The sequence below is a fragment of the Panthera pardus genome, unplaced genomic scaffold (genome assembly GCF_024362965.1).
Source record: "Panthera pardus isolate Hobbes unplaced genomic scaffold, ASM2436296v1 HiC_scaffold_27, whole genome shotgun sequence".
Classification (NCBI taxonomy): Eukaryota; Metazoa; Chordata; class Mammalia; order Carnivora; family Felidae; genus Panthera; species Panthera pardus.
Window position 1 is genome coordinate 107,032,284 of NW_026526843.1, and position 27,396 is coordinate 107,059,679.

Consider the following 27,396-nt stretch of genomic DNA (forward strand, 5'->3'; position numbering starts at 1 on the left):
GAGTTGTAGATTGTTGTAATTAGAGGCTGGATATATGTGGGACAGTTTACTAATGTCCTTGGAAAACAACTCTTGACTTGCAAGTCTGTCTGAAAATAGAGCACCAAAGGCAGGTAGTGACATTGACATTTAGACATTCTAGGGAATGGTAAAAGTAGTATTTTATTTTGAAATGGTTTGGCTTTTGAGGAAGGTGGGTGTCTGAATGCATCCCCCCCGCCAACTTTGCTGGATTAGAACAACCATTAAGGGGAGCCTGGAGAATTCTGAGGTTGAGAGTTTTCTGGGTGTGTTCAAGGGGTTGAGGGTTCCTGGTCTGGGGGGTAGCAACAGGCAAGCCCCTTAGCCATTAAAATATTACCATTAAAAAACACCAGGTCTTTGCAAATGTTTATCATTTGAAAAACGGATACTCTGTTGACCATTTTTAGAAATTAGAAAATGTTCCAAAGCGCTCCCCATTCCTTTTATAATTATAGAGTAACTTTAATACTAAAATCCTTAAAAGTAGTACAAAAAAAATAAAGATTGATTTTGATGAGTGTACAAGATTTTCAAGTAAAAGAGTAATTAAATCTAGCAGTTTATTTAAAGAACTGTATTAGGCCCAAGAAAGATGTAGTTGAGAAACAAAGATGGGAATCTTGAGAAATCTGTCAACATGATTCATTATATGAATTATTTAAAAAGAAACAATAATGTATTAACAGACAAAACATTTAGGGATATTCAGCAGTCATTCTTATTTCTTTTTTTATATTTTTCATTTTTTTTAATGTTTATTTTTGAGAGAGAGAGAGAGAGAGAGAGAGAGAGAGAGCGAGCGCGAATGGGAGAGGTGCAGAGAGAGAGGGAACACAGAAACAGAAGCAGGCTCCAGGCTCTGAGCTGTCAGCACAGAGCCCAATGGCAGGGCTCGAACCCACGAACCGTGAGATCGTGATCTGAGCTGAAGTTGGACACTTAACCAACTGAGCCACCCGGGCACCCCTCAGCAGTCATTCTTAATAAAAAGTCTTTTAGGGCATCTGGGTGGCTGTCGGTTAAGCGTCCGGTTAAGTGTCCGACTTCAGCTCAGGTCATGATCTCACAGTTTGTGAGTGTGGAGCCCCATGTCAGGCTCTGTGCTAAGAGCTCAGAGCCTGGAGCTTGCTTCGGATTCTGTCTCCCCCTCTCTCTGCCCCTCCCATGCTCATGCTCTGTCTCTGTCTCTCAATAATAAATAAACGTTAAAAAAAAAATTTTTTTTTTTAAAGTCTTTTAGGTAAGATAAAATTGGAATGGAAGGGAAACTACCCAAGCTGCTTAACCGACTGAGCCACTCAGGAGCCCCTTGTCTGACTCTTTATCTCAGCTCAGGTCTTGTCTCAGGGTCATGAGTTCAAGCCCCATGTTGGGCTCCACACTGGGCGTGAAGCCTACTTTTAAAAAGATGTATTTGCTTGGTTATCTTGCTCTAACAAGTACTGTAGATATGGGCACTAAACACATGCATGCTCAAAATACAATTCAAAATGTACCCTATAAACTGTAACGACTGGTTAACTTGCAAGCACAGTACAATTCAGAACAGAAACTAATTTACTTAGCAAGAAGCAAATGTTTAAATACACATATAAATCACACAAAGAGGTCTGAAGAGTAGCAGAACACGTCACCTCAAAATATGCCACTTTCATATATTGATTATTTTGAGTGGTAGGCACTTGAAAAACCGCAAATGCAGAGAAGCTTTCTCTAAACTCTGCCTTCATCTGCCTAAAAGATGGAGCCTCTGAAAGAAACTCAATTGTCAGAGATCCCCTCTCTGGGGGATTCAACCAGAGAAGGTTGACCCTTATCACGGAACACCAAAGTTGTCACAAACATCAAACTTGTCCCATCTGTTCTTCCAAGGGCCCTTTATCTTTACTAACAGTCACTCTAAGACACCTATGACCCCCTTCCCTATTCAGATGATATTTAAGTCTAAATCCTAAAGCTACCTCTGAATTACTCAGTTATCCCTAGGTCTCTCCCAAGTATACACGAACTATATATGTTAATGAACTTGTCCTTCTCTTGTTAAGCTGTCTTTCATTACAGGAATCTCAGCCAAGAACCAGAAGGGCAGGGGGTAAGAGCGCTGACAATACAGAGTCTGTCCACCTCTGGCCCTCCACCTTGTTCATGCTTGCTCAGTGACCTCTCACGGAGCTATGTGTTCCAGCACCTCGGAGATTAATATACATACCTTCGAAATGCCTATCAAGGCCAGGATAGGTTTGGCTTCCCATGAATCTGTTAGAGATAACATAGTCTTTCCCCCTTCCTGATGCACAGGTAGTGCCATAAAATATAATTAAAGGTTAGTTGTCAAGTAGGTGCACCCAAACCCTCTGATCTCACTACAATGCCCTTCCTGCATATCCTCTCACTCTATAAATCTGTGGATTACAGTCTGGACTTTGCAGAGAATAACTATACAGCTGCCACGGGTCATCCTCTGCCAACCTGTCAGCAAGTGTCTCTGAATAAAACTCTGTGTAACCTGTATGGAGTGTCCTACTTTGTTTTCTGGTCACAAAGTGCCTTCTCAGTTTGGGGGGATATTTTACTCTCCTTCCTTCATGTTCTAGAGAGAAAATTTTTCCTTCCCTACAAGGTGATCTATTTATTTCTTAACCAATGATACTTAAAGCTGCTTTAGGAAGGCACAATTCAAGTCAATAATGTATCAGTTGACTTAAAAATGTTATCCGGAAAATATAATTACCTGATAGCAGTCTCCTTTAAGATTGTCTAAGACGTCGCCACATGTTTTTCGCATGTATTTCTTACATCCATCAATCACCATTTGGTCAATGTTCAAACAGGTCAAGGAGAAATTCATCCTGAATTTAGATCAAAGAATTCTGAAACAGTAACACTATTGTTTTGAGAGCGAGAGGGTGCCAGTGAGCAAGGGACAGAGAAAGAATCCCACAAGAGGCGGGTGAGGGTAGAGGGGGGAGAAGCGGGGTTCACTGGATGTGGGCCTCAAACTCATGAACCATGAGATCATGACCTGAGCCAAAGGCAGATGCTTAACGACTGAGCCACCCAGGTGCCCTGAAACAGTAACACCTTAAAGAAAAGGTACGGGGCAGCTGGCTGGCTCAACCAATGGAACAAGTGACTCTTGATCACAGGGTTATAAGTTCAAACCGCAAGCTGGATGGAGATTACTTAAAAATAAAATCTTTAGGGGCACCTGGGTAGCTCAGTAGGTTGAGCGTCGGACTTAGGCTCAGGTCATGAACTTGCCATTCTTGAGTTTGAGCCCTGCGTTGGGTTCTGTGCTGACAGCTCAGAGCCTGGAGCCTGCTTTGGATTCTGTGTCTCCCTCTCTCTCTGTTACTCCCCCACTCACACTCTTTCTCAAAAATAAAGACTTTTTTTAAATTAAAAAAATAGAATCTTCGGGGCGCCTGGGTGGCGCAGTCGGTTGAGCGTCCGACTTCAGCCAGGTCACGATCTCGCGGTCTGTGAGTTCGAGCCCTGCGTCAGGCTCTGGGCTGATGGCTCGGAGCCTGGAGCCTGTTTCCGATTCTGTGTCTCCCTCTCTCTCTGCCCCTCCCCCGTTCATGCTCTGTCTCTCTCTGTCCCAAAAATAAATAAAAAAACGTTGAAAAAAAAAATTTAAAAAAAAAAAAAAAAAATAGAATCTTTAAAAAAATAAAGAAAAGGTAAGACAATTATTTTATAACACTAATGGGTTCCATATTTACCCCCAAAAAACCCATGAATGAGATAATGATTTCATTTTTGTACCAAGGTCATTCAAAAGGGACTGAATTTTCTTTTCTCCTCATGAAGCCCTTCCAGGAAGTGCTAAGCAGTAGATGCTGGACCAAGATTGTTTTTTCTTTATTTCGCAACTAGAGCATCTCTGCTGCTTTGTTCGTAACCACATGAAAAGGCTACTAGGACTAAATTGAAATGTTCGTTCAAGACAGTATTTATAACACATTTGCCTCATAACATTAACTGGAGCCTTAAGACAAAAAAGGAAGAAGAAAGCAAAAGAAGCCAACTGAACTTGATCTCTAAGTAAAGGATATCTCTACCATAGTGACCATCTTTGGTTTCAGTTTGACTATTTCACATAATATGCCCCCATCTCCGCCCCCTAGAATGAGCACGTCTTTGCCACTGTAGTCTTCTTTTCCACTGCCCATGATGGCCTGGGTATACGCCAAATCACTCTCCGCCAGATCTAGGGAGGAAAAACACAGGTCCAAAATGGTGACTCTACCCAAGGCCATACCATGACCTGACTCACCATACTAGAAAGTGCTGGAATCTAGCCTAAAATACAAATTTAAAAAATTTTTGATCTTTAAAAACTGTCAACAATGTGCAGAGATACTTTTATTTTTTCTGGACTGTGGATTTTTCATCAACCCTACCCATCTGACACCTAATACAATATATTACATACAGATTACACACACATATACCTTGAAGAAAACTCAGTCTTACAAATGTTCTGATATGCCAATTAAAAGCAATTACATCTTTCATTACATGAAGTATAGCATCTAAGAGTTGTTCCAAATATGAGAGGGAGAAAGCAAACCAGGGTTTAGAGGAAACAAGATTGACCAGGAGTTGCTAATTACTGTCACTCAATGGTGAACATACATGGGTTCATCATACTATTTTGTACACTTAGGTTTGAAATTTTCCATAACAAAAAGATTTCCTAAAAACTAAGCAATCATATTTTCTTTACAGAAGTATTATCTGAATACTCAACACTAAGAAAACTAAGAAAAAGGAACATCAAGACCAAGTTTTCATGGCTCTGCCATAAAACAAGAAAACCCAGATTAATTCACAGGTTAATGTGACATAAACATTCCTATCAAAAAAAAAAAACAAAACAAAAAAACAGCACTGCCAAGGACAAAGTAGGACAAATCCACAATGGTGTATTTGTGAGGAAAACATTGTCACTTTGCTATGCAACTGGGGTAGGGATGGAATGAATACTTACTAACATCCCCACTAAGGATGAGAATGTTTCCAAATTGCTTTGAGTGTAGAATTTTAATGTTCTGATAAGGTGAATCTTCATCATACACCACTTCATCTATGTCATACTCAACCAGGCGACCATCAGCAGTGGGCCAGTATCTGTCGATGGCCCCTCCTCGAACTATGGGTGGTAATCTGGAAAAAAGGAAAAAGGAATGAGCCTTACATGAACTGCTTACAGGCTGCTTATGGTGACACTGCCTTAAAAGCGAATCTTTTGGGGCGCCTGGGTGGCTCAGTTGGTTAAAGGTCTGACTTCAGCTCAGGTCATGATCTCGCGGTGAGTGCAAGCCCCTGCTTCACATTCTGTGTCTCCCCCTCTCTGCCCCTCCCATGAGCATGCTTTGTCTTTGTCTCTCAATAATAAACAAATGTTAAAAAAAATTATTATTTTTTTTTTTTTTTAAGTGAATCTGGAGGAGCAACTGGCTGGCTCAGTGGAGCATGCAACTCTGATCTCAGGGGTGATCCACAAGAGTATAAGCCTCACATTGTGGGTAGAGAGTACCTTAAAAATAAAAGTGGGGGCACCTGGGTAGCTCAGTCAGTTGAGCATCCAACTTCAGCTCAGGTCATGATCTCATGGTTCATGAGTTTGAGCCCCACATCAGGCTCTGTGCTGACAGTGCAGAGCCTGCCTAGGATTTTCTTTCTCCTTCTCTCTCTCTCTACCACTCCCCCACTCACTCTCTCTCTCTCTCACACACACAAAATAAATTAAAAAAAATTTTTTTTTAATTTTTTTTAACGTTTTTATTTATTTTTGAGACAGGGAGAGACAGAGCATGAACAGGGGAGGGTCAGAGAGAGGGAGACACAGAATCTGAAACAGGCTCCAGGCTCTGAGCCGTCCGCACAGAGCCCGACGCGGGGCTCGAACTCACAGACCGCGAGATCATGACCTGAGCCGAAGTCGGCCGCTTAACCAACTGAGCCACCCAGGCGACCCAAAAAAAAAAAAATTTTTTTCTTAAGTGAACCTGGAAGCATGAGTGTACAAAAAGCAAGGCATAATGACCTCATGGCCAATTCCTGAGTAGTATATAAATCTAAAGCTTGGACTTTCAGCTATATACAAACATGGCCCCTACCAAATCTAAACAACTGTGGTACATTAAGAGTTTACTTTTTAAATAAACCTTTCTGGCATAATTTAATTTTCCCTTAAAAAAAGTTGGGAGAAAATGGCAACCTCAGACATCATACTTCGTACCTCAAATACTTCAGCAAAAATCAAAACTGCCTACACAACCACACTGCCATTACCAAATTCATACACGTGCACATGGAAGCAATACTATCACCTAGTACACAATCCATATTTAAATATCCCCACAATCGTCTCAATCATGTCATTGATAGCTATTCTACTTTTGAATGAAGATCATACACTATATGTTGTTTTCCTTTTTTGACCCTCATTTCATCTAGTATAGCTTTTCCTCTCATGTGTTTCACAACCCTGACCTCTCAGTCCAAACCAGGTGTTCTGCAGAAAATCCCTGATGAGGGTTTGCCTGAAGATCTCTTCATCAAAGTCAGGTTGGCATGTATTTACACAGGCCTCACATCAGGGGCAGAAGATGTGTGCTTCCTATCATTAGAGATGTAAGTGTGACCACTTGGTTCAGGTAGATGGCACCAGATCTCTTCATTTGCAACAGTACCTTTTTGCCCTTTGAAATTACTAAGCAAGCTATGGGGTAGTCCTCTGAAATTGGGTGAAGGTCCTGATCTCCCAATAAACCTCCAGTAGTGGCTTTGGCATCTAGAAAATTCTTGGCCAAACCAGTTATTATCACTACAAGGACTGCAAACTGATGATTTTCCCATTCCATTCCATTTTGTAAAAGTTCAGTATTGTAGACAAGGTGAATGTACTAGAAACTACCAGCAGAGGACACTAAATGACAATGAAAACAAGACCCAGAAAAGGAGCTTGGCAAATCTAACAGGAACACAAAATGAAAACTGACTACACATATAACACAACTATGTGCAAGTCATATGTTCTCAGATACAGTGGTTTCAACCATAAAACAGATTAGCAATAAAACAGCTGTATACTGGCATCTGCTACCTCTGACTTGCTCTGATGACTCTCTGTTCCCCTCACTCACCTGTTTCCAGGAATACAATCTGAACCTGTCTTAATGAAGCTTCCTCTGAGCAAACACTAACAACTATAAAACACATAGAGATTTACAAAGCAAATTTCCATAAACTCTCATTTAATCCTAACAACTCCGGATTTAACCACTTGATCTTTTAAGTGAACAAATGCAGCTGTTGTAATTACTAGCAGACAAGAGGTCTGTCTTGTAAAATGTGGTGCCCCAAACAGGGTAATATCTCCCACTCCCTCTCTCCAGAACAGGCAAACAGGACTTGGAGGTAGCCTCTTCCACCCTGGCTGAGGGTTGGTGGGTGGAAGGAGGTGGGGAGGTAAATCACCTGTGACATTAGATGACGGTGACAAATACCAAGTCATGGGTTTTCAAGGGAGGAAATCCACCCCTGGTTGACCACCAGCCAGCTATCGACAATTACTGAACTATGCACAAACCTGCTGAAAATACATGTCCGTTCTCAACTGTGTCACTAGTGCCTTGGCTAAAGAGCTCTTCCCTTGACTGCAACACAATGGTTCTGTTTTTCTTTTTTTTTAGGATTTTATTTCTGGGGCACCTGGGTGGCTCAGTCAGTTAAGTGTCCGACTCTTGATCTCAGGTCAGTCATGATCTCGCGGTTCTTGAGTCTGAGCCCCACATCAGGCTCTGCGTTGATGGCACGGAGCCTGCTTGGGATTCTCTAATTGTCTCTGTCCCTCCTTCATTTGTGCTCTCTCTCTCAAAATACATACACTTTTTAAAAAACCTTATTTTTAAGTAATCTCTACACCCAATGTGGGGCTTGAACTCACAACCCCGGGATCAGAAGCTGCAATGCTCCACCGACTCAGGTTATGATCTCACAATTCAGGAGATTGAGCTCCACATTGGGCTCTGTACTGACAACATGGAGCCTGCTTGGGATTCTCTCTCTCTCTGCCTCTGCCTCTGCCTCTCAAAATAAATAAATATTTTTTAAAAAGAATCCATAAAGTTTATTTATTTTGAGAGAGAAAGAGAGCGTGAGCACAAGTGGGGAAGGGACAGAGAGAAAGAATCCCAAACAGGCTCTGAACCATCAACGCAGAGCCCGATTCAGGCTCGAACTCATGAACCGTGAGATCATAACCTGAGCCGAAATCAAGGGTCAGATGCTTAACCAACTGAGCTACCCGTGCACCCCAACACATTGGTTTTTAAAGACTGGCAAAGAAACAAAAAGGATCTCTAACAGGATGGGGAAGCCATCTATCTTGATGAAGCACTCATCCCAGCATGAAGTACATCTATCTCTTTGGAACGGGCTACAGGAGATATTCTGGAGCCCCACACAACTCTGGTTTCAACTGTCACTGCTAAACGTTGAAAATGGATCCTAGAGAAAAAGTCAGGTAAAGTATGTCCTGGGCCTCAGGTACACTAGGTAAACCACAATATGTCCCTCTATTCCTCAACAAAACTTAAATGATGTGAGTTTGTTTTCCTGTTCCTTTTCTTTTGAAAAACAATATGAGGGGCACCTGGGTGGCTCAGTCGGTTAAGTGTCCAACTTCAGCTCAGGTCATGATCTCGCGGTCCGTGAGTTCGAGCCCCGCGTCGGGCTCTGTGCTGACAGCTCAGAGCCTGGAGCCTGTTTCGGATTCTGTGTCTCCCTCTCTCTCTGCCCCTCCCTCATTCATGCTCTGTCTCTCTCTGTCTCAAAAATAAATAAAACGTTAAAAAAAAAAAGAAAAACAATATGAAAATAAATTCTCTAATACATCCCATGGCTTCTTAGTTGAAAATTCAGATTTAAGTCATCAGCCACAGGGGAACAATAATTTCAGATGTTACTGAGTTACCTGTTAATGACTGATTTTTTTTTTTTTAACGTTTATTGATTTTTTTGAGACAGAGAGACAGCATGAACAGGAAAGGGTCAGAGAGAGAGGGAGACACAGAATCCGAAACAGGCTCCAGGCTCTGAGCTGTCAGCACAGAGCCCGACGTGGGGCTCGAACTCACGGACCGCGAGATCATGACCTGAGCTGAAGTCGGACGCTTAACCGACTGAGCCACCCAGGCGCCCCAATGACTGAATTTCTAACCATGTCATTCCCCAAAGAGAAAAGTGGCACCATCCTTGTCCTTTTGAGGCCAATAACAAAAAGCCTACCACCAAATATTCCCAATAACTTCTTGACCCCCCCCACCCCGGTTTTATGAAAAGATTTAAGAGCAGCAACAAGCAAAAGCAAAGTCTGTATTTTGAATTGAAAATATGAAGCTTAACTCCACTCTCAAAACTCCTCTACCAAAAAGAATCAGACTTGTCATGAATGCCGAAAACCACAAACGCATTCCATCTATTTACTCACTCCTAAAAACAACCCCAATAAAAGACCAATAAAAATCAGAGGCATTTTGATGTTGGCAAATTCATTATCATGGAGTTAACACATTTTATAACACAGTGGGAACCTGCTGAAAGCAAGCTGGTGCAGATATGAAAATGGTGTAAGCAGGGAAAGATGGAAAATCCACAAGCGTGTGTGTGTGAACATATTTTTAAGGATAGGAAAGAGGGAAATATAGCTGCAGATGCATACACTGAACTTAGGGGGGATACACAAATCTAGGTACTCTGGCAGATTTCAACAAAGTGGGCAACTTGTGGACTGTTACACTCGGTTTACTGGCAGTTCCCTGCTTTCTACCTTACCAGAGATCAAACAACTTTCTGGTTAAGCTTACATCAGCCCTGGAGCTTTCCTATGGGCTGAGGAACTCAGCATGCTGAGCAATTCAGTCCTTACACATCCTAGGTCTTGCCAAAATGAATTCCCTCTTCTAGAAAGTGCTGTCAACTAGGGAAATCTGTATTCTGGTCGCTTCCATCAGTGATGGTGCAACCCTGGTACAGTGTATTTGCTGTTGTGAGTAATGGGCCAGCCTCCTACTCCTGGGGCCTGATAAGGAGCCACCCAGACAGGGAAGAGCAAACTGCTGAGAATTACCTGCTGGGCATCCATGATTCACTTCTATTCTTAATTCCCAGGACCCACCCGAGACTCTGTCCATTCCAACAAATGTCAAAACTGTTATTTCTATCAAAGCTCTTTTAACAATTGACATCACGGACAAATACCTCTACACTGTTCAAGAGAACTTTCAGTAGGGACAGAAATGTTCCTTATCTGTGCTGTGCACTATGATAGTCACTAGCCATTAGCTACTAACAGGAGACTAGTGAGAGGAGAGGAATGGAACTATTTTTATTAACTTAAGTTTAAACAGCCAAAAACTGTCTTCATTACCATTTCAAAAGAACCGACCTGTGGCTGCTCAAAGTGGGTGGCCTCTGAATTCTTCCTATCTTGCAGTTACCTTACTTGAAAGCTGTGAGGCAAATTTTCTGTCACCTCATCTTGTCCTGAATCTTAGAACTGAATTCCACTTGAGAGCGCAGAGTTCTGAGCAGAGAGAGCGCGTTTTCACTTTACTGGACCAGGTTGGGAAGTTTTCTAACTCCCCTGTGACTGAGATGAAAGCCCCATCAGCGCTCTGCTTTATACAGTTCCAGCTCCTGAGACTCACTCCCTATCTCCTTTCTACCTTGTCTTGTTTGGGTGTGAGGCACCCGCTAGCTCAGGCTATCATGTTGCCAAAAGCAGCCCGTACTCGGGGACAACACAACCATTCCGATGATCTTACCCGACATTCAGGAGTGAACTTACCGCTTCACCCGTCCAGTACTGTCCCGACTCAATTCTTTCATTCTTTCTTCTACTTTGTTCAGAAGCTACAATTAAAAGAAAAGAAGTCAATGGGCTTACAGAACAGGCTAAGAGGTACACCGAAGTTACAGACCAGGAGGCTGAGGCCGTGGTGACAGACCTGTGCTTTTACTCCTGTCCTCCCCCATCCCTTCAGCAGCCTCCAGACCTGGCCCAGTTCCACACACCACACCAACCAGGCCTCAAGGTGCTGACCCAACCTCAGTCTAAGTCACAGGGACTTAGTGAAATAACAGGGAAGGGGAGAGCAGAAGGATAAGGCACATAGAACATCCTGCTTAAAGGTGTACGTTCCATCCAGTGGCAACAAGTAAAATTACTCAGTATTCAAGCAGTCAAGGGAATGATGACAAGCCAGGTTCCTAACAATAACTGAGGAACAACTATTTTTCTTCTAAAATCATTGATCTGGAGGGAGGAAAGTTTAAAGTCAACTGGGATGTCAGCAATTAAGTAAAATAACTTTACCATTAAAATAGACATTTAATGATCCTCTAATACTTATTAATTACATCGAAGTAAATAAAAAGTCAATAAAAGTGAAAAACCAACACTGTCAACTTCTTGGCCTTGTGAATCACCATCATAACTCTGAAGGTCCAATAACACCAGTCCATGTGGGTAAATTCTCAAATTGGCAAAACTACAAAGGAAAGTATAATTTTAAGGTTAGGAATTGTATCATGGCATTCCCAAGAAAAAGACACCAACCCACCCAATTAAAAGGAAAGACCATTGCTTTTTTCCCCTAAATTACATAGTTAACCCTTTTGGTTTCTTAGGAGAGCCTCTTCTTGGGGGTGAGGGAGCCATCTATCAGGGAAGATTTAGATGGAATCACCACATGCTAACGTTTGCACGTTAACAGGTTCTTGGGCCCAGAAAGTGATTCAGTAGCAAGTTCTGTGAACCTGATTTTTTTTTTTTCCCAAAGTAAATTGTACCCCCAAAGTGGGACTCAAACACACAATCCTGAAATCAAGAGTCGCATGCTCTACCATCTGTGCCAGCCAGAAGCCCCTGTGAACCTGCTTTTTAAAAAGGTTCCCTGGCACATGATTGGGCCAGGTTTAGTAACCATGGCCTTAAGATGAAGGGAGGGTAGGAAAGGGCAAGTGGGTCCTCCCAATTAACCTTCAGAGAGTTCAAACCAGAGCCGTGTTTTTCTGACTGTAAGCAGGTGGTGGTTAAACTGACTTAGTTGTGGATTGGCACACCCCAGCCCTATACTGCAAACCAGATCCAGCCTGCAAGCTGTTTTGCAAAGCCTGCAGTCTAAGAAAGGTTTTTACATTTTTTAAAGAGTTGTTTAAAAAAGAGAGAGAGAATGTGACAGACACTTATTCGGCTTCTTACAAAAAAGCTTTCTGACCCCTAATTTGGTGAATCTGCACATTTCTCTTAAAATGTCAGAGTGTATCACATCTAATAAAAGTTAATTATTTGGAAAAACTTCAAAAAACGTGTTTCAATCATACACGTATATCTGTACTGCATAGACACAGAGGAATATGTACAGGGTTATGACATAAAATTAGTTCCTAGCATAAGTTGTGGTTAAAGAAACATTTGAAACACACTAAATTAGAAGAATTCTGTTCAGAGAATACCGGCAGTGTGCTTAGATTAAAAAAATAAATACTACTAGTTAATTTTACCTTCAGCCCCAAAATCAAGTTCAGGCCCAGGAAAGCACAAATCAATTACATCTGAATGTAGCTAATCATCTTTCCTTGCCACTCCACCACCAGCAGCACAAAGGACAGGGGCTGGGGATGGGGGAAGGGTAGAAAAGCATCACTTTTAACTACCTGATTGATTCTAGCTGAGTCCTCTGCCAGAGAACTGCAGAAACACAGGAACACAGACAATGCGGGAAGTTAAGGTCTAGTAACAAACTCAACCATTAAAAACAGAAAGAAATAGAGAGGAAAATTTGTGGGGCGGGGGCCCCGCGGGGTGGAAAACATGTAAAAAGGTGGTTGAGGATCAGGACGTCAGCATCACAATGTGGCCATTAGCCAGAAGTCAAGCCAGAAGCGGGTGCTGTCCCCCCTGAGCCTGGTGGCCTGCCAACCACCCCCCCCCCCCCCCCCCCCACCAATCCATGCCTGGGCGGGAGAAGTGAGGTTTCAGGACAGGAACCACAGGGATGAGTCCCAGTTGACCAAGCAAAAGAAGAGGAAGACCAATGTGGAAAATAAGTTTTTAAACAAAGCAAGTTGGGGAGCCTTGGTGGCTCAGATGATTAGGCATCTGACCAGCTCAGGTCATGATCTCAAGGTTTGAGTTCAAGCCCCACACGGGGCTTTCTGCTATCAGCACAGCCTGCTTCAGACCCTCTGTCTCCCTCTCTCTATGCCCCTCCCCTGCTTGCGGGCTCTCTAAGTAAAAACATTTAAAATAACCATGTTAATTCTCATTTTTTCTGCTTTCAGAAGCAAACAGCTCTTGTCACTCAAAATTCCCTTCCAGGAAGAATTCTAGACTTCCTAGACAACTGGAATTGGTGTGTATGGTACAAGATTCAAGAAATGAGGTACAGAAGTAGGCAGGGCCTGGCTGCAAAGGCAGTTAGGAGACTGTTATGAGATTCAAGGCTTCACCTAGAGTGGAGAAGTAGCCTCCGGGGGTGGCAGGGTGACATGGCTCAATTTGTTGTGGTTCCCAAAGGATGGCCCATACCCAGGACAGCAAGAGACCATGGCAGGAAGGTGGAGAAAAGAGGCCAGGACAGAGAGGGACTGAATGCAAACCTGCAGGAGCTGGAAGGATCAAGGACAGCTGCAAACCTCTACTTCCAGGGAACGTGCTGTTAACTGGGTCAGAGCATGGACCAGGGGAGGCAGGAGAGTTTGGTGGTGATGTTGATTTGGGGTCAAATCAACATCTTCCTTGAGAAAAAAATTATTTTAGATACATTTGAGGTATCTGCTAAACACATACATGGAGATTTGCTACATAGTTAGAAATACATATCTGGGCTTGGGGAGAGAGGAGCTGGGAAGTCTTTGAGAGGCATCAAGAGAGGGAAGTCCATTACCCCCATGGGGTGGACCATGTTGACTTATACAGAGAATAATGAAAGGGCGAGGCGGGGGGGCATGCTAAGAAGTTTCCCTCATCTTCCAGCATTGCCTTCTGGACCTCTGTAAGAGCATGGGGGTGGTTATTTTTTCTTTTAATAGAAAAACAAGTGAGAGAATATGGGACATTAATGAAACCATGTGGAATTCTAGTACTTTGTACCTTGGGGGAATGGAATTAAAGTCACTGAAAATACCCAGGAGTTCACATTTTAAAATTAACAGGGCAGGGGCACCTGGGTGGCTCAGTTGGTTAAGCATCCGACTTTGGCTCAGGTCATGATCTCACAGTTCATAGGTTCGAGCCCCGCATCAGACTCTGTGCTGACAGCTCGGAGCCTGGAGCCTACTTCAGATTCTGTGTCTCCCTCTCTCTCTGACCCTGCCCCGCTTGCGCTCTGTCTCTCTCTCTCTCAAAAATAAATAATAAACATTAAAAAAAATTTAATGTTTTAAATTAATAGTGCAAATCACTAAGAATCTTACTAGTTTCCACGCTAAACCAGACTAGATAGAATATAAACCTAGACTTAGGAGAGCACAAAGAGCTCAACGCACTGGCAGCTTCTTATCGGTCAGTTCTTAATTTAGGTTTCCTTTCCAACTCCCAGAACATACTGGCTTTCATCTACATACTGATTATGTAAAGTCTAGATAGTCTATAAAGTCTTAAGAAAAAAAAAGAACTTGAAATCTTGGATCTCCTCATCTTCCTGTCAACCTTCTTGCAGACATTCTCATCCTGCATTTGACCATGGTCTGCATTAATTGATAATAACTTATAACCGTGCTAATCGCAGTGGGATTCACAGTGGGGTCTGCCGACCAGCACCACCAGCACGCCCTGGGAGCTTGCTGGAAATGCTATTTAGGGTGCTGCCCCAGAGCAGTATACTGCATCAGAAATTCTTGGAGTGGGGCCCAGGAATCTTTTAACCAAGTCTGAATCATGGCCTGCCAGTTCACAGTGCTTATGCTGCCCAGGGGGGTTCTGGGTCCTGGCCACACAGCAGAATCATCTAGGCAGGGGAGTTTGGAAAAATACTGATGCCCAGTGGCCTCAATCTCTGGGAGAATGACTGGGGTAATGGCATCTTGTGAAAGCGCTCCCAGGCGAGTCTACTGTGCAGTTAGGGCTGCGAAGCACTGAATTCTAGCTCCCTCCTACAAGGTGTCACAGGAGGAAATAAAAATACCTGGACACCACCCCACCACTGCCCTTTGCCCCCACCCTCCACCCCCCACCCCCAACTGAAGTACTCAGATCTGAAGAGCAGCACTCAAGGACACCTCACCTGCCGTTTTTGTTTATGTAGGTCGCTAAATAACCATGGTCTTGCCAGGTGTGCACCGACTCCGTCATCCCTTGCTCCTGGAAAATGGACTGGAGGCCTTTTAGAATGGTCTCACCATCAGCTAGAGAACAAGGGAGAGAAGGCAAGGTGGTCAGGATGAAGTACATTCCAGAGGAAAGCCAATGAGGCAGTTTGACGACCGAACTTTCTGAGAAAACCTGAACAAAGAGTTGCCAGTCTCACCTATCCCTTTTGTCATGAGCTGTGTCAACTCCATGAGGAGACACTACACAGATTACCAGGTAACACAATAAAGACACCATAAAAACCCACAAAATAATTGTGCTGAGGATGCAGACATGTATTCAGCCAACTAGAGATGGCACAACAAAGTATTTAGCCTAAACCAGAAATCAAAGATATGCAAATAAAGGAGCTTCTACTTTAGGGTAAATTAATGAGAATATACAGTGCTAGAAAGGGGATTCCATCCTCTGTTGATGGGTATTGTAAATGACTTCTAAACTTTTGGTTCTATGTTCCAGATGTCTCACAGTAAGGATGGGTTGCTATTATAATTTGAAAAACATAAATCAAACAGGGCCACTCAGTAACATATTTCTATATGGTAGAAACTGAACAACTCCATATGGGACAACCTGCTATGCAGTGTGAACCCCTCCTTGGCCAGAAGCCACTCTTCCCCCTCCCACCCACCCACCTCCAAAATGGAGCTCAATCAAGGTTACAGAAATTGCATTAATCTCTGAAGACTCACTTGAAGCCAGAATCTTCAAGAATATCCAACATTATGAGACTGAGAGGAAAGGCAAAATGCCGTTTTTTCTCTTCTAGTTCTACATGCTAAGCAGTCATTTTCTGAGAAGGGTAAGATAAAAAACCGAGATGAGACTAAAGGAATTACTCTGTACTGGCCCATGAGCCCTGCACAGGCTGGTGCTTTTTCCACATAAAATAGCGGAGGCGGCAAAGTGTCAAAATGAAAAGTGGGTCTGTGACCTGAACCAAGGCAAAAGAAAAAACAGAAAGATTCACAGCTGACCACAGTGTGGTTTCACAAGAAAATTACACTAGAATTCCTTCCATAAACTAGTGCCAAAACCTAGACTAGAAGTTAGTATTTTTTTCACTCTACATAGAATCTATCTCCAGTGATGTCTGGAACTATGTTCTGAAGACCTTCCAGAGCATAGTAAATGAAGACCACAAATGGGGTCAGAGGCCAAATTGGACAGCAGACATGTCTTATTCTGGCCGGCACAGACTTTTTTAAAAAATGTAAGTCAGTTGCCCCTTAAAAACCTGATTTCACCTGCCCCCCCCCACCTGTAGTGGGTGGAATGGTGCCCCCCCCCCCCCCAAAGGATATGTCCACATACTAACCTCCAGACCCTGGAAATGTGACCTGATTTGGAAAAAGGGTTTTGCAGATGTAATTATGGATCTAGAAAGGAGATCATCTTGGATTATCCAGGTGGGCCCTAAATCCAATGACAAGTGCCCTTATGACAGAAAAGGAGACACAGGAGTAGGTGACAGAAAGACAAAGTAGAGACTGAATTGGTAACAGCCACAGGCTGAGAACATGGAAGAGCCATGAGAAGCTGGAAGAGGTAAGCAAGAACTCTCCCCTAGAACCTTTAGAAGGGACCACAGCCCTGCCAACAATTGTTTTGGATTTCTGGCCTCCAAAACTGGGAGAGAATAGGTTTCCGTTGTTTTAAGCCATCCAATTTGTAGCACTTTGTTACGGCAGCTCCGGAGGACTAATACACCCACCAAAATTCATATTTTTAACATCACTTAACAAACAATAGTGGGGCGCCTGGGTGGCTCTGTCAGTTAAGCCTCTGACTTCCACTCAGATCATGATCTTGCGGTTGAGGAGTTTGACTCCCGTGTCACGCTCTCTGCTGTCAGCACAGAGACCACTTCGGATCCTCTGTCCACCCCTCTCTGCCCCTCTTCTGCTCATCCTCTCTCTCTCTCTCAAAAGAAATAAACTTTAAAAAACAGCAAATAGCATAGCAAAAATGGCAGTGAAGGCATCATTTTTTAATCTTACAAATCCCCAGAGACAGAGATATTAGGATAGCACAACTAAAACTCACGGTCAACATTTAAAATAAAACTATTATAAGTGTGCACCCCCAAGCGCCCAAACAGGAGCAGGTAGAGACAAGCAGGTCACAACCTAGAGGCCTGTGTGGTACCAGCAATGGTGAGAGGAAGTGAGAAAGCAAAGGGACTTCAAATTGCTCATAAAAACCAGTTGGGGTTCATGCACAAGGAAGGGCTCTCCTCCTTTGAGAAGGCAGCACCCAGAAGGGACACAGTGAGAGAGAGCAGGGTACACAGTGAGAGAGAGCAGGGTACACAGTGAGAGAGAGCAGGATAGTTTATGGAGCCAGATAATGTCAGGGTGGCCAACCCCTATGACGGGCAAATGAAGGGAGGCTGCTTCTAGGGAAAAGCCCCCCATCAGGGAAAGACTACTGGAGCAAAATGCACACCACACCCACAGTATAAGCATCAACCAACACGAGTGGTGACCTCATGTCTCATTAGTCTAGCTCATTCCCACAGAACTATGCCTTTGGGAAACTCATTTGGCAGAAAATAGCTGGCTTCGCTATTCTGAAATTGGTTTCAGGAAATTAAAAGGGGGAAGCCTGAATTTTATCTGCTGAATTATATTCGGTTTTAAGACACAAATCCACCCCCTAAAAAAATTCTGATTTCAAACTTCATAAAAAAGAACTGACCTCGTTCAGTGTGTTTGTCACTGAAGCCTGGTGGGGTCAAGCCACCATGGAAGTGACTGAGCTGCAGGGCGGTAAAGACAAGTATGCCCAGCGTGCCCGAGTCCCACATACCCCAAGCAGTACTTGCCCTGAATAGGAAAACCACTATGTCATTATTCAATCCCTCCTCGGCTAGAACAGATGTTTTCTGTTTCGAAAGTGTATAAAACAAATCATCACTCCTGGTAAATGGCCTCAAGACTGGGTCCTGCTGGCACATTAGAAAACAGAACACAAATCCCTCATGCCAGTGAAGGGGACAATCTAGACAGGGCCACCCTATCACTGGCCAGGCTGTACAGTGAATGAAGACCTCAGCTCCAAGGCTGAGCCAGGGCAAAATCTATCCCTTGGGCCAAGGAAAGGGGGATCTTTGATACACCTAAAACCCTTGTCTGCTGGCCAAACCCAGCATGGTAACCATCCCCCTTTTCTAACTGGCACTGGCAGAAAGGCACTGAGGGGGCTAATGGAGGCCCCCCATCCAGCCAGGTTTCAAACAGAAGAAAAACACATTATGAAAGAAACCAAATTGAGAGTGTTACTTATTTCTGTACTGTGGGCTTGCCCCTCAATTCAACACAAATATGCCAGGTCTGAATGTTCTTCCTGGCTGTCACCACCGCCTGGTCCCTTGTGGGCAAAGAACGTGCCAGCCCTGCCAAGGATACAGGGACTGTGCTTTTCTGCACTATCCTTCTGCCCTCTCCTCTCTTGTCATCCACATCACTCACAGTCCTTGGAGAAGACTGAGAAAGGGGAGCCAGAGCTGAAGCAACTGCCCAGCAACTCTTTCCCAGAAGCAAGGTTTTCAAATGAAAACAAAGCCATGAGGTGCCAGGGTGGCTCAGTCAGTTGGGTGTCCAACTCTTGATTTCGGCTCAGGTCATGATCCCTGGGTCATGGGATTGAGCGCCAAGGTGGGCTCCACACTAAGCAGGGAGCCTGCTTAAGATTCTCTCTCCTTCCCTTTCCCCTGTCCCCTGCTTGCTCTCTCTCCCTCGCACTCTAATTTTTTTTTTAATTACAAAATAAATGAATAAAATAATATGAAGCCAAAGACCTGAGCTCTGCTAGGTTTAATGATATGGCTAGCTTGGTCATCTTAACCTCAGGTGTTCAATAAATGTCTTGCGGGGAAATGAATTTATTTCAGTTAGCTAAATTAATCATCCATATTGCTATATCCTTGCAGAGTTTCTATAACTTCTAAATCAGTGATTTTCAATCCTAGCAGTGCATTATCATCACCTGGAGAGTTTTAAAAACCGGTATGTCACATCCTAGACCAATCAAATAAAAGTCTGGGGGTGGCACTCAGGCATCAGTATTTTTCAAAGCTCCCTGGGAAATTCCAATGCACAGCCATGGTTGAGAACCACTGATCTAAACCACTAGATAACAAGAATGAACAAGAAATCCCCACTATTTCCAAACTAATTACACTCGAGTCACAAAAAGGTTATAGAAAATGTTGAACAAAGTCTGACAAAAACCCAAACTCCTTACTAACTATAGCCACAGGTAGCCTAGGACATGCCCCAGAAAATGCTCTGCAGTTATTATCCAATTTCAACCTTTCATACCCATCTAGTAAGAAACATGTAACACGACCGAACAAAATATATTTGGCTATATCAGGGCTCCTCAATTGGTGATGACAACATATGGTGTGAAGGACTGTCTTGTGCCTCACAGGACCTTGGCAATCCCAGTCATACACACTACATGTGGGTAGTACCCCCCTTTGTTAAAAAAAAAAAAAAATTTTAAGGGGGCGCCTGGGTGGCTCAGTCAGTTGAGTGACCAACTCTTGATTTTGGCTCAGGGAGGGCACTCTCTGTGTGATTGAGCCCCGCATCAGGCTCTGTGCTGACAGTGTGGTGCCTGCTTGGGATTCTGTCTCCCTCTCTTTCTGCCCCTCCTGTGTGCATGCATGCTCTCTCTCCCTCTGTCAAAAATAAACAAATAAATAAACTTTAAAAAGTAAAAAAACAGGGACGCCTAGACGGCTCAGTTGGTTAAGCAACCGACTCTTGATTTTGGCTCAGGTCATAATCTCACGGTTTGTGTGATAGAGCCCCACATAGGGGTCTGTGCTGACAGCAGAGCCTGCTTGGGATTCTCTCTCCCTCTCTCTCTGCCTCTCCCCTGCTTACGTGCTCACTCGTGTGCTCGCTCTCTCTCTCAAAATAAATACTTTAAAAAATAAATAAAAATAAATAAAATTTTTTTAAAAGACTCCACACCATCATTGCCCAGGGGCAGAAGTGGAGTGGGCAATACAATCCCTTGAGAACTACTAGTAAAACTGAGCCTGGGGTCAGAGCATATCCAAATTTGGGAACACAAAGACTGCAATGTCATAAATGCCTACAAACCAGAGAATTTGAAAGTAGATTCAAATGCTAAGAGATATAATCACACAGCTTTCAAGTAGGCATGGTAATCCAAACTAGGCTAATAAAATGTTGTTTGGCAGAAGTTCTTAAAAAAACTCTGGCCAGGCAAGAATGATGTGCAACTAGTATACCACTCAGCCTTCCAAACTGCTCAGCAACACAAAGACCTGTCCCAGGGCAAAATATGTCATTTGTCAACTAGACAACTCAATGCCCCCGTTTCCAGACCACTGCCCACTTTAAGTTTATTCAACCATAACTTTAAAAGAAATCAACTTAGAGGTCTGATCCAAATTACATACACCACTATCAAAAGAAAGGAAGGGAAGAGAGAAAGGAAGGGAAGAGGGGGGTGAGGGGAGAAGAGCAGGGAATGAAGGCCCACATTTCATCTTCCTGCCTCATTTTCTCCCAGAGATTCGCTCCTGGAGAGCTCTGACTGTGACTATCGGCTCCAGATGGCTGAATCCCAAATGCATATATCCAGCTGGAAGGTACCTCCTGCTCGCCACACTGTCCCAGTCAAGTCTGAAAATGGGCTTGGACTTCTCTACTCCACCCCCACTAGATGTTAATACCCTTGCCACTTAAAATCCCCCAGGAAGCTCCCCTTGAAACTTTTCCCACAAATCCCCCACCACAACCTCTCTGCCCATCCAAGCTCACTGGCCAGGCACCCCTCACATACCTCACTTCCTCAACCACAAGATGCGGACACCACTTTGCAGGTTTCCTGCAGGGAACCTGACACCAGTGTTCATTCCCTCCATCCCTCCTGGTCTAGTACTGCCATTTAATCATTGCTCCACTAGGTGGGCAGCCCCAGTCACAGAAGTTCAGTAGATCAGCTGCACCCACCCAGGTTACAAGCCCAAAACATTGAGTAAGGGATTCGTGCTGAGTAAAAACCTAAGATACCCAGCACCCTGGCATCAAGAGGGGAAAACATGCTTCAGTCATACATATTCTCACTTCTTTCTTCCATTTTAAGTAATGGTCAAGATACTGTAACCTCCTTAACAAGATGAATTCCAGCAGAGGATGCCCTGAGGGAAGAAGCAATTGTCATACACCCAGAAAAAAAACTCTGCAGGTTCTCTCTGCACCTGCAGACCCAACTTTGCATCTTTAAGTCCTTTTCAACTTCAGAAACTTAAGTAAAGAAAACTCAGGACATAGGGTGTGTGTCAGTCACCTCTTGTGCAGGGCCATCAGCCTGCCCGGCCATGGGCCAGAGCCCCAGAGGCCACCTCTGCAAAGTCAGGGGTTTGGAATGAGTGAATTCGCTCACATTCAAGCAGCATCTGGCTAGTGAAATTAGGAGACAAATTTCTATTCTTGCCAAACATATCTTTAATTATGAGGGCTGGAAATTCCACACGTCCCCATCAAGCCTCCGTCCCCCATTTCTTTGCTTCCTAGCTCTCCCTCACAATGGTTCAAGCTACTTCATAGCCAAGGGGTGCATTACTCCCATCATCGCACCATACCCAAGTGGTGGAGCCCAACGTCCGGCCTCCTTCCAGTTTGCCCCTACTGCACAGACCCTGGTACCTCCAGAGCCCCGTGCCTTATTTCACTTGACTCTCTGATCCCACTGGGTCTGTCTCCCCATCCCACTTCCCCTTTATGCTCAGGTCAGGGGCCACCCCGACCCCCCTCCTCCTTTCTGAGAGCCGTACTCCACTAGTGGGCAGTGGCAACAGAGAAGTCAGCAGCTCACAGCAAGGAGAAGCATCAACGCAGGCATCCTTTACCCAAAACCTGAGAATCTGATGTCAGAGAAGCTAAGAGCCAGTTTTGCGTTGTGCAGTTTTCCTTCACACAAAACCAGCTTTCAGGTCACCTTGATAGGCTCCTAAACCTAAAGTGGAAGAAAAGGCAAACTGCATTCCAACACACTTTGAAGTCATTCAGGTATCTGCTTTAAAAATCCACTCAGGGGTGCCTGGATGGCTCAATCGTATAAGCGTCTCTTGGTTTCAGCTCAGGTCATGATCTCACGGTTTCTGAGTTCAAGCCCCACATCAGACCGGACAGCACTGAGCTGGCTTGGGATTCTCTCTCTCCCTCTCTCTCTGCCCCTCCCCAGCTCCTGCTCTATCAAAATAAATAAATAAATAAATTTTGAAAAAAATAAAAGTCATTTATTAAATAAAATAAAAATCCACTCAGAGGTCCTAATCTCAACAATGGTGGTGGTTACGTGACTGTATGCATTGGTCAAAACTCAGAACTATACACAAAATTTACTCAACATGAATTATATCAAGTTTAAAAAAATCATGGGGCACCTGGGTGGCTCAGGCGGTTAAACATCCGACTTCAGCTCAGGTCATGATCTTGCGGTTTGTGAGTTCAAGCCCCGCGTCAGTCTCTGTGCTGACAAGCTCAGTGGAGCCTGGAGCCAGCTTGGGATTCTGTGTGGCTTGGGATTCTGTGTGTCTCCCTCTCTCTCTGCCCCTCCCCTGCTCATGCTCTGTCTCTCCCCCTTTCAAAAATAAATAAACATTAAAAAAAACTCCATTCCAGGGGCATCTGGGGTGGCTCAGTTATGCATCTGGACTCTTGCTGATCTCAGCTCAGGTCTTGATCTCAGGGTTGGGAGTTCAAGCCCTGAGTTGGGCCCCAAGCTGAGCGTGAACCTACTTTATAAAAAAAAAAAAATCTATTCCAGAGTTACCACCACCATTGGCATAACTACTCTGAGAATAACAAAATAGCACAGCATTCCTCATGGGCTCCCTCTCACCCAAGTGCGTGCTCACAATTATTTAAGGGTGTGAGAATATCTTTGAACTCACTTGGGATATGCTACATGTAATCACAAAATCAGTGTTGACAGGCAGCAAGCCCAGATTACTGAAATCAAGTGATATAGAGAGAAAACCTTCACATTTCACAAGCAAAGAGCTCAACACTTAATCCAAAGCAGGTTCCAGGCTCTGAGCTGTCAGTACAGAGACCGACACAGGGCTCAAACCCATGAACTACAAGGTCATGACCTGAGCTCAAGTCGGTCGCTTAACCAACTGAGTCATCCAGGCACCCCCATTTTTTTTTTTTTATTTTTAAATTTTAACAAAGGGTCTTGTGCATCAGGAGACTTCTCAGACATTCAGAAGCCTAATAAATTTCCAAGGATTAAAGTGAAGGTCAAGCATGTGGTTCCTTGGGCTATCTTACGGCTTGGTCTTCTAGTCCCACATCCAGTTCTTTTTACAACAGCTGCAAGATGATTAATCTCACACAAAACCCAAGACGACAGCAATGTTCAGAGCAGCATGTTTCATAATAATGAAAAAGTGGAAACACCCCAATTGTCCATCAAGCTATAAATGGATAAACAAAACGTGGTATATCCATACCATGAACTATTATTCAGCCATAAAAGGAATGCAATATTGATATACGCTACAACATGGATGACATGATGCTAAGTGAAAGAAATCAGTCACAAAGGACCACATATTGAAGGAGTCCATTTATATGACATAGCCAGAAAAGGTATATCCCTACACATTAAAAGCAAATGAGCGCATGCCAGAGGCTGGGAGGAACAAGAGGCTAGGAGGAATAGGGATGATGGCTAAGGGCTACACATTTCTTTCTGGGGTGATGAAAATGTTCTAAAATGTGGTGATGGTCACACAAATCAATGTGCTGAAAACTACTGAAGTGAATATTTTAAATGGGGGAACAGTATGGCAAGAGAGTCATCTCAATAAACCTGTCCCAAAAAATACAAACACACAAGCTGCACTTTCAGATTCTCAGGTACTGTGAAGTAGTCAAGGCAACAGAAAGTTCCAGAAGTCGACTGTTCCCCTTCAACCAACCATAAATAAGCCAGGCCTTAGGCACAGGTTAAAGGGGCTCCAAGGGGCAGTCTCCTCTACCCATCCACCCGACCCATTAACGAATAACAAGTATCTGAGCAGCTGGTGTGTGCAGGCACTGTCCCAGCAGCAGACATGGCTTTCATGCCACGAACACACACCTGCGGCCAGTCTCAGTGCCTCAGTTCAATCACTCAGTGCCTCAGTTCCATGCTATGTGTGGCATGGCCACTATAGCTAATAACAGTGCATCATGTATTTGAAAGTGGCTGGGAAGAGTGGATCTTAAAAGTTCTCATCACGAGGGAAAAACCGGTAATTATATATGGTGACGGATCTTAACTAGACTTCCTGTGGTGATCTTCACAAGATAATACAAATATCAAATCATTATGTTGTACACCTAAATCTAATACTTAACATCAATTACACATCAATTTAAAAAATGCTTAGGGCACCTGGGTGGCTCAGGAGGTTGAGCATAGGACTTAGGCTCGGGTCACGACCTCACGCGAGGTCGAGCCCCACATCAGCCTGTCAGCGCAGATCCTGTCTCCCTCTCTCTGCCCCTCTCCTGCTTGTGCTCTCCCAAAAATAAATTAATATTTTAAAAATTCTTTTAAATTTAAAAATCACAGCAGTGATGTAGGGCCACAAAACACAGAAAGGGACAAATGACAATTTGGGGGGTTATTTTCCGAGCAGTTTCTGACGTTCACAGAGAACAACCAAACCAAGGAAAAGTTAGCTACAGAAAGAAAGAAAAAAAAGTACGGACATTAGACTGACAACCATACGACACAACACAGAAATGACACCCAAGCTCTTTTCACACAAATGTGCATTAAGAAACCCACGAGGCTGTTTACAGTACCGGCCACAACTACTATTTCTTAAAACTCACATTACAGTACACTAGGCATACTGTAAATATGTTGCTAATTATTTCATTGCCCTGCCTTCCCTTCCCGGCTGCAAGAGAGCAAGAAAGCAAGAGAGCAGTTCAAGAGGCATTTCCCGTCACCTCCAACACCTACTGGAAAGAGGCAAGAGCCTCATTCTACGTCTCTCCATGAGCCTTATGAACTAATCTCCTTATGAAATTAAAGAAGGGTTCATAAAAATATAATTTATGAGACACAATCCTAACCCCTCTTTATTCTGGAACCCAATACTGTACCCTCTTCTTCCTGGTACACCCGTTTCCCCCACAGAGTCTTCAAATCAGCCACAACCCACAAGCCTCAGTGAGCACAGAGAGGGAAGCACCCCCAGAGAGTGCCCACATTCTGACCTAGCCCACATGGGAGGCTAACCAAGAGTTATCAAGTAAGGCACAGAAAGGGGAGATTATGCAAAAGCCTGGCTTTCACATGGGGAGAATGGAACGATATGTGGTCATGAAATGCTGGACATCTGGCCACCTGACCTCTCCCAGAAGGCATCATTTGAGCAACACAAGGCATGCCTCAGACTGCACAGGTCCAAGGTCCATGTTTTCAGAGAAGAGGAAGTAGTAAACTCAGGGTAGAGCTGTGGAAGAGAGAAGACCACCAAGGCAGAGGACACAAAGAGGCCAGGACCACAAAAAGCCCTCTCTGGGGGCCGCACTCAACCCAACGGTTAGAAGCCCCCAAAATGAGATGAAACCAGACCCAGCTGCAGCATAAAACAGATGAGCAAGGTGGCAAGAGGGGACTTGTAGAGTCTGACGTTAGAGGACAGGAGAAGATTTAATCTAAGGCGCCTGGACCAAGAAAAATAACCAGCCCTCACCTTCAGTTCACAACTGCCATCCACAGTCCACTGTGAGGAGTGGAAAGGTCCCAGGAGCTACCTGCCACCATCCCTTCATCTCACAAAGCAGAGATGAAAACGGGTTACAAGCTGGCCCAAGGTCAGACAGCAATGCTTTCCTTCAGCTCCACCCAGAAGGAAAACCAGATTTCTTCCCCAAAGTACTAACTGTGGGATTGCCAATTCTACTATCCAGGAACACTTACCCAGTACCAGGAATATCCAGCTCTCTTCCCACTAACTTTAGGTGGGCAGAGTGTCTTATCAACCATTTATATTTCCTTTTAATTTTTTTAATGTTTATGTATATTTGAGACAGAGAGAGAGAGAGCACTAGGAGGGGAAGGGGCAGAGAGAGAGGGAGACACAGAACGCGAAGCAGGCTCCAGGCTCTGAGCTGTCAGCACAGAGGCTAACGCGGGGCTCAAACCCACGGACCCTCAGATCATGACCTGAGCCGAAGTCAGCCACTTAACTGACTGAGCCACCCAGGCTCCCCTGAATCTTAATTTTTAATAGGGGAGTAGATTCCATTATATTTATCATGATCATTAACACTTTTATTATAAATGTCATATTTTTATGCTATTTTTAATGTTGCCTTATATTTTTAATTTGTTTTATGAATTTTAAATTTGTTTTTCCCTTTTGAGTGTTTGCTTTTATCTTATTCATTTTGGAAGCCATATATACTCCTTTTGATACTGGTAAGTGTGACTTTTCAGTTTGAGATCATGACCTGAGGCAAAGTCAGACACTCATCCGACTGAGCCACCTAGGTGCCCCCCAGTTATATTTCTACAAACAATTCTAGGGCTTATGCCCAAGCTTCCATGCCAGACTGCAAATCAACAATGAACAGTATTTCTAGAGATAAAGCAGTTTGGAGTTCATGTTATCAAAAGAATTACACTTATATCAAAGCTGCTCCTGAGGCAACCCCAGGACCGTCTCTTCCTCTGGCACCTTCTCTTCCTCCCGGCTTTGGCCAGGGCACACTCAGCAAAGTCAACATTCAGGATGGCACCCTCCAGAATGAACCTCCAAGATTACTCAGCACCCAGGAGGTGCTGGAACCATAAATGCCACAGAGATAAAGACAAAGGACACAAGTCAAAAACTCCCTGGACAATGAGAGGGGTGTGTACTATGATGGATTCCAGATGAGGGGGGTTGCTGGGAATCAGTGCTTGAATATTTTTCC

The 27,396-nt window shown here is 43.9% G+C and overlaps 1 protein-coding gene across 1 annotated transcript in view; it reads right to left on the reverse strand.

Annotated features, from left to right (window-relative positions):
* Positions 1-27,396, reverse strand: part of SMS (spermine synthase) — a 54,067-nt gene that overhangs the window by 14,856 nt on the left and 11,815 nt on the right. The window contains exons 2-7 of the mRNA XM_019433540.2: positions 15,330-15,450; positions 11,501-11,591; positions 10,889-10,953; positions 5,021-5,196; positions 4,083-4,237; positions 2,756-2,845 (exon numbers count right to left, since the gene is read on the reverse strand). Coding sequence (XP_019289085.1) covers positions 2,756-2,845; positions 4,083-4,237; positions 5,021-5,196; positions 10,889-10,953; positions 11,501-11,591; positions 15,330-15,450 — 698 coding nt within the window. The remainder of the gene's footprint in view (positions 1-2,755; positions 2,846-4,082; positions 4,238-5,020; positions 5,197-10,888; positions 10,954-11,500; positions 11,592-15,329; positions 15,451-27,396) is intronic.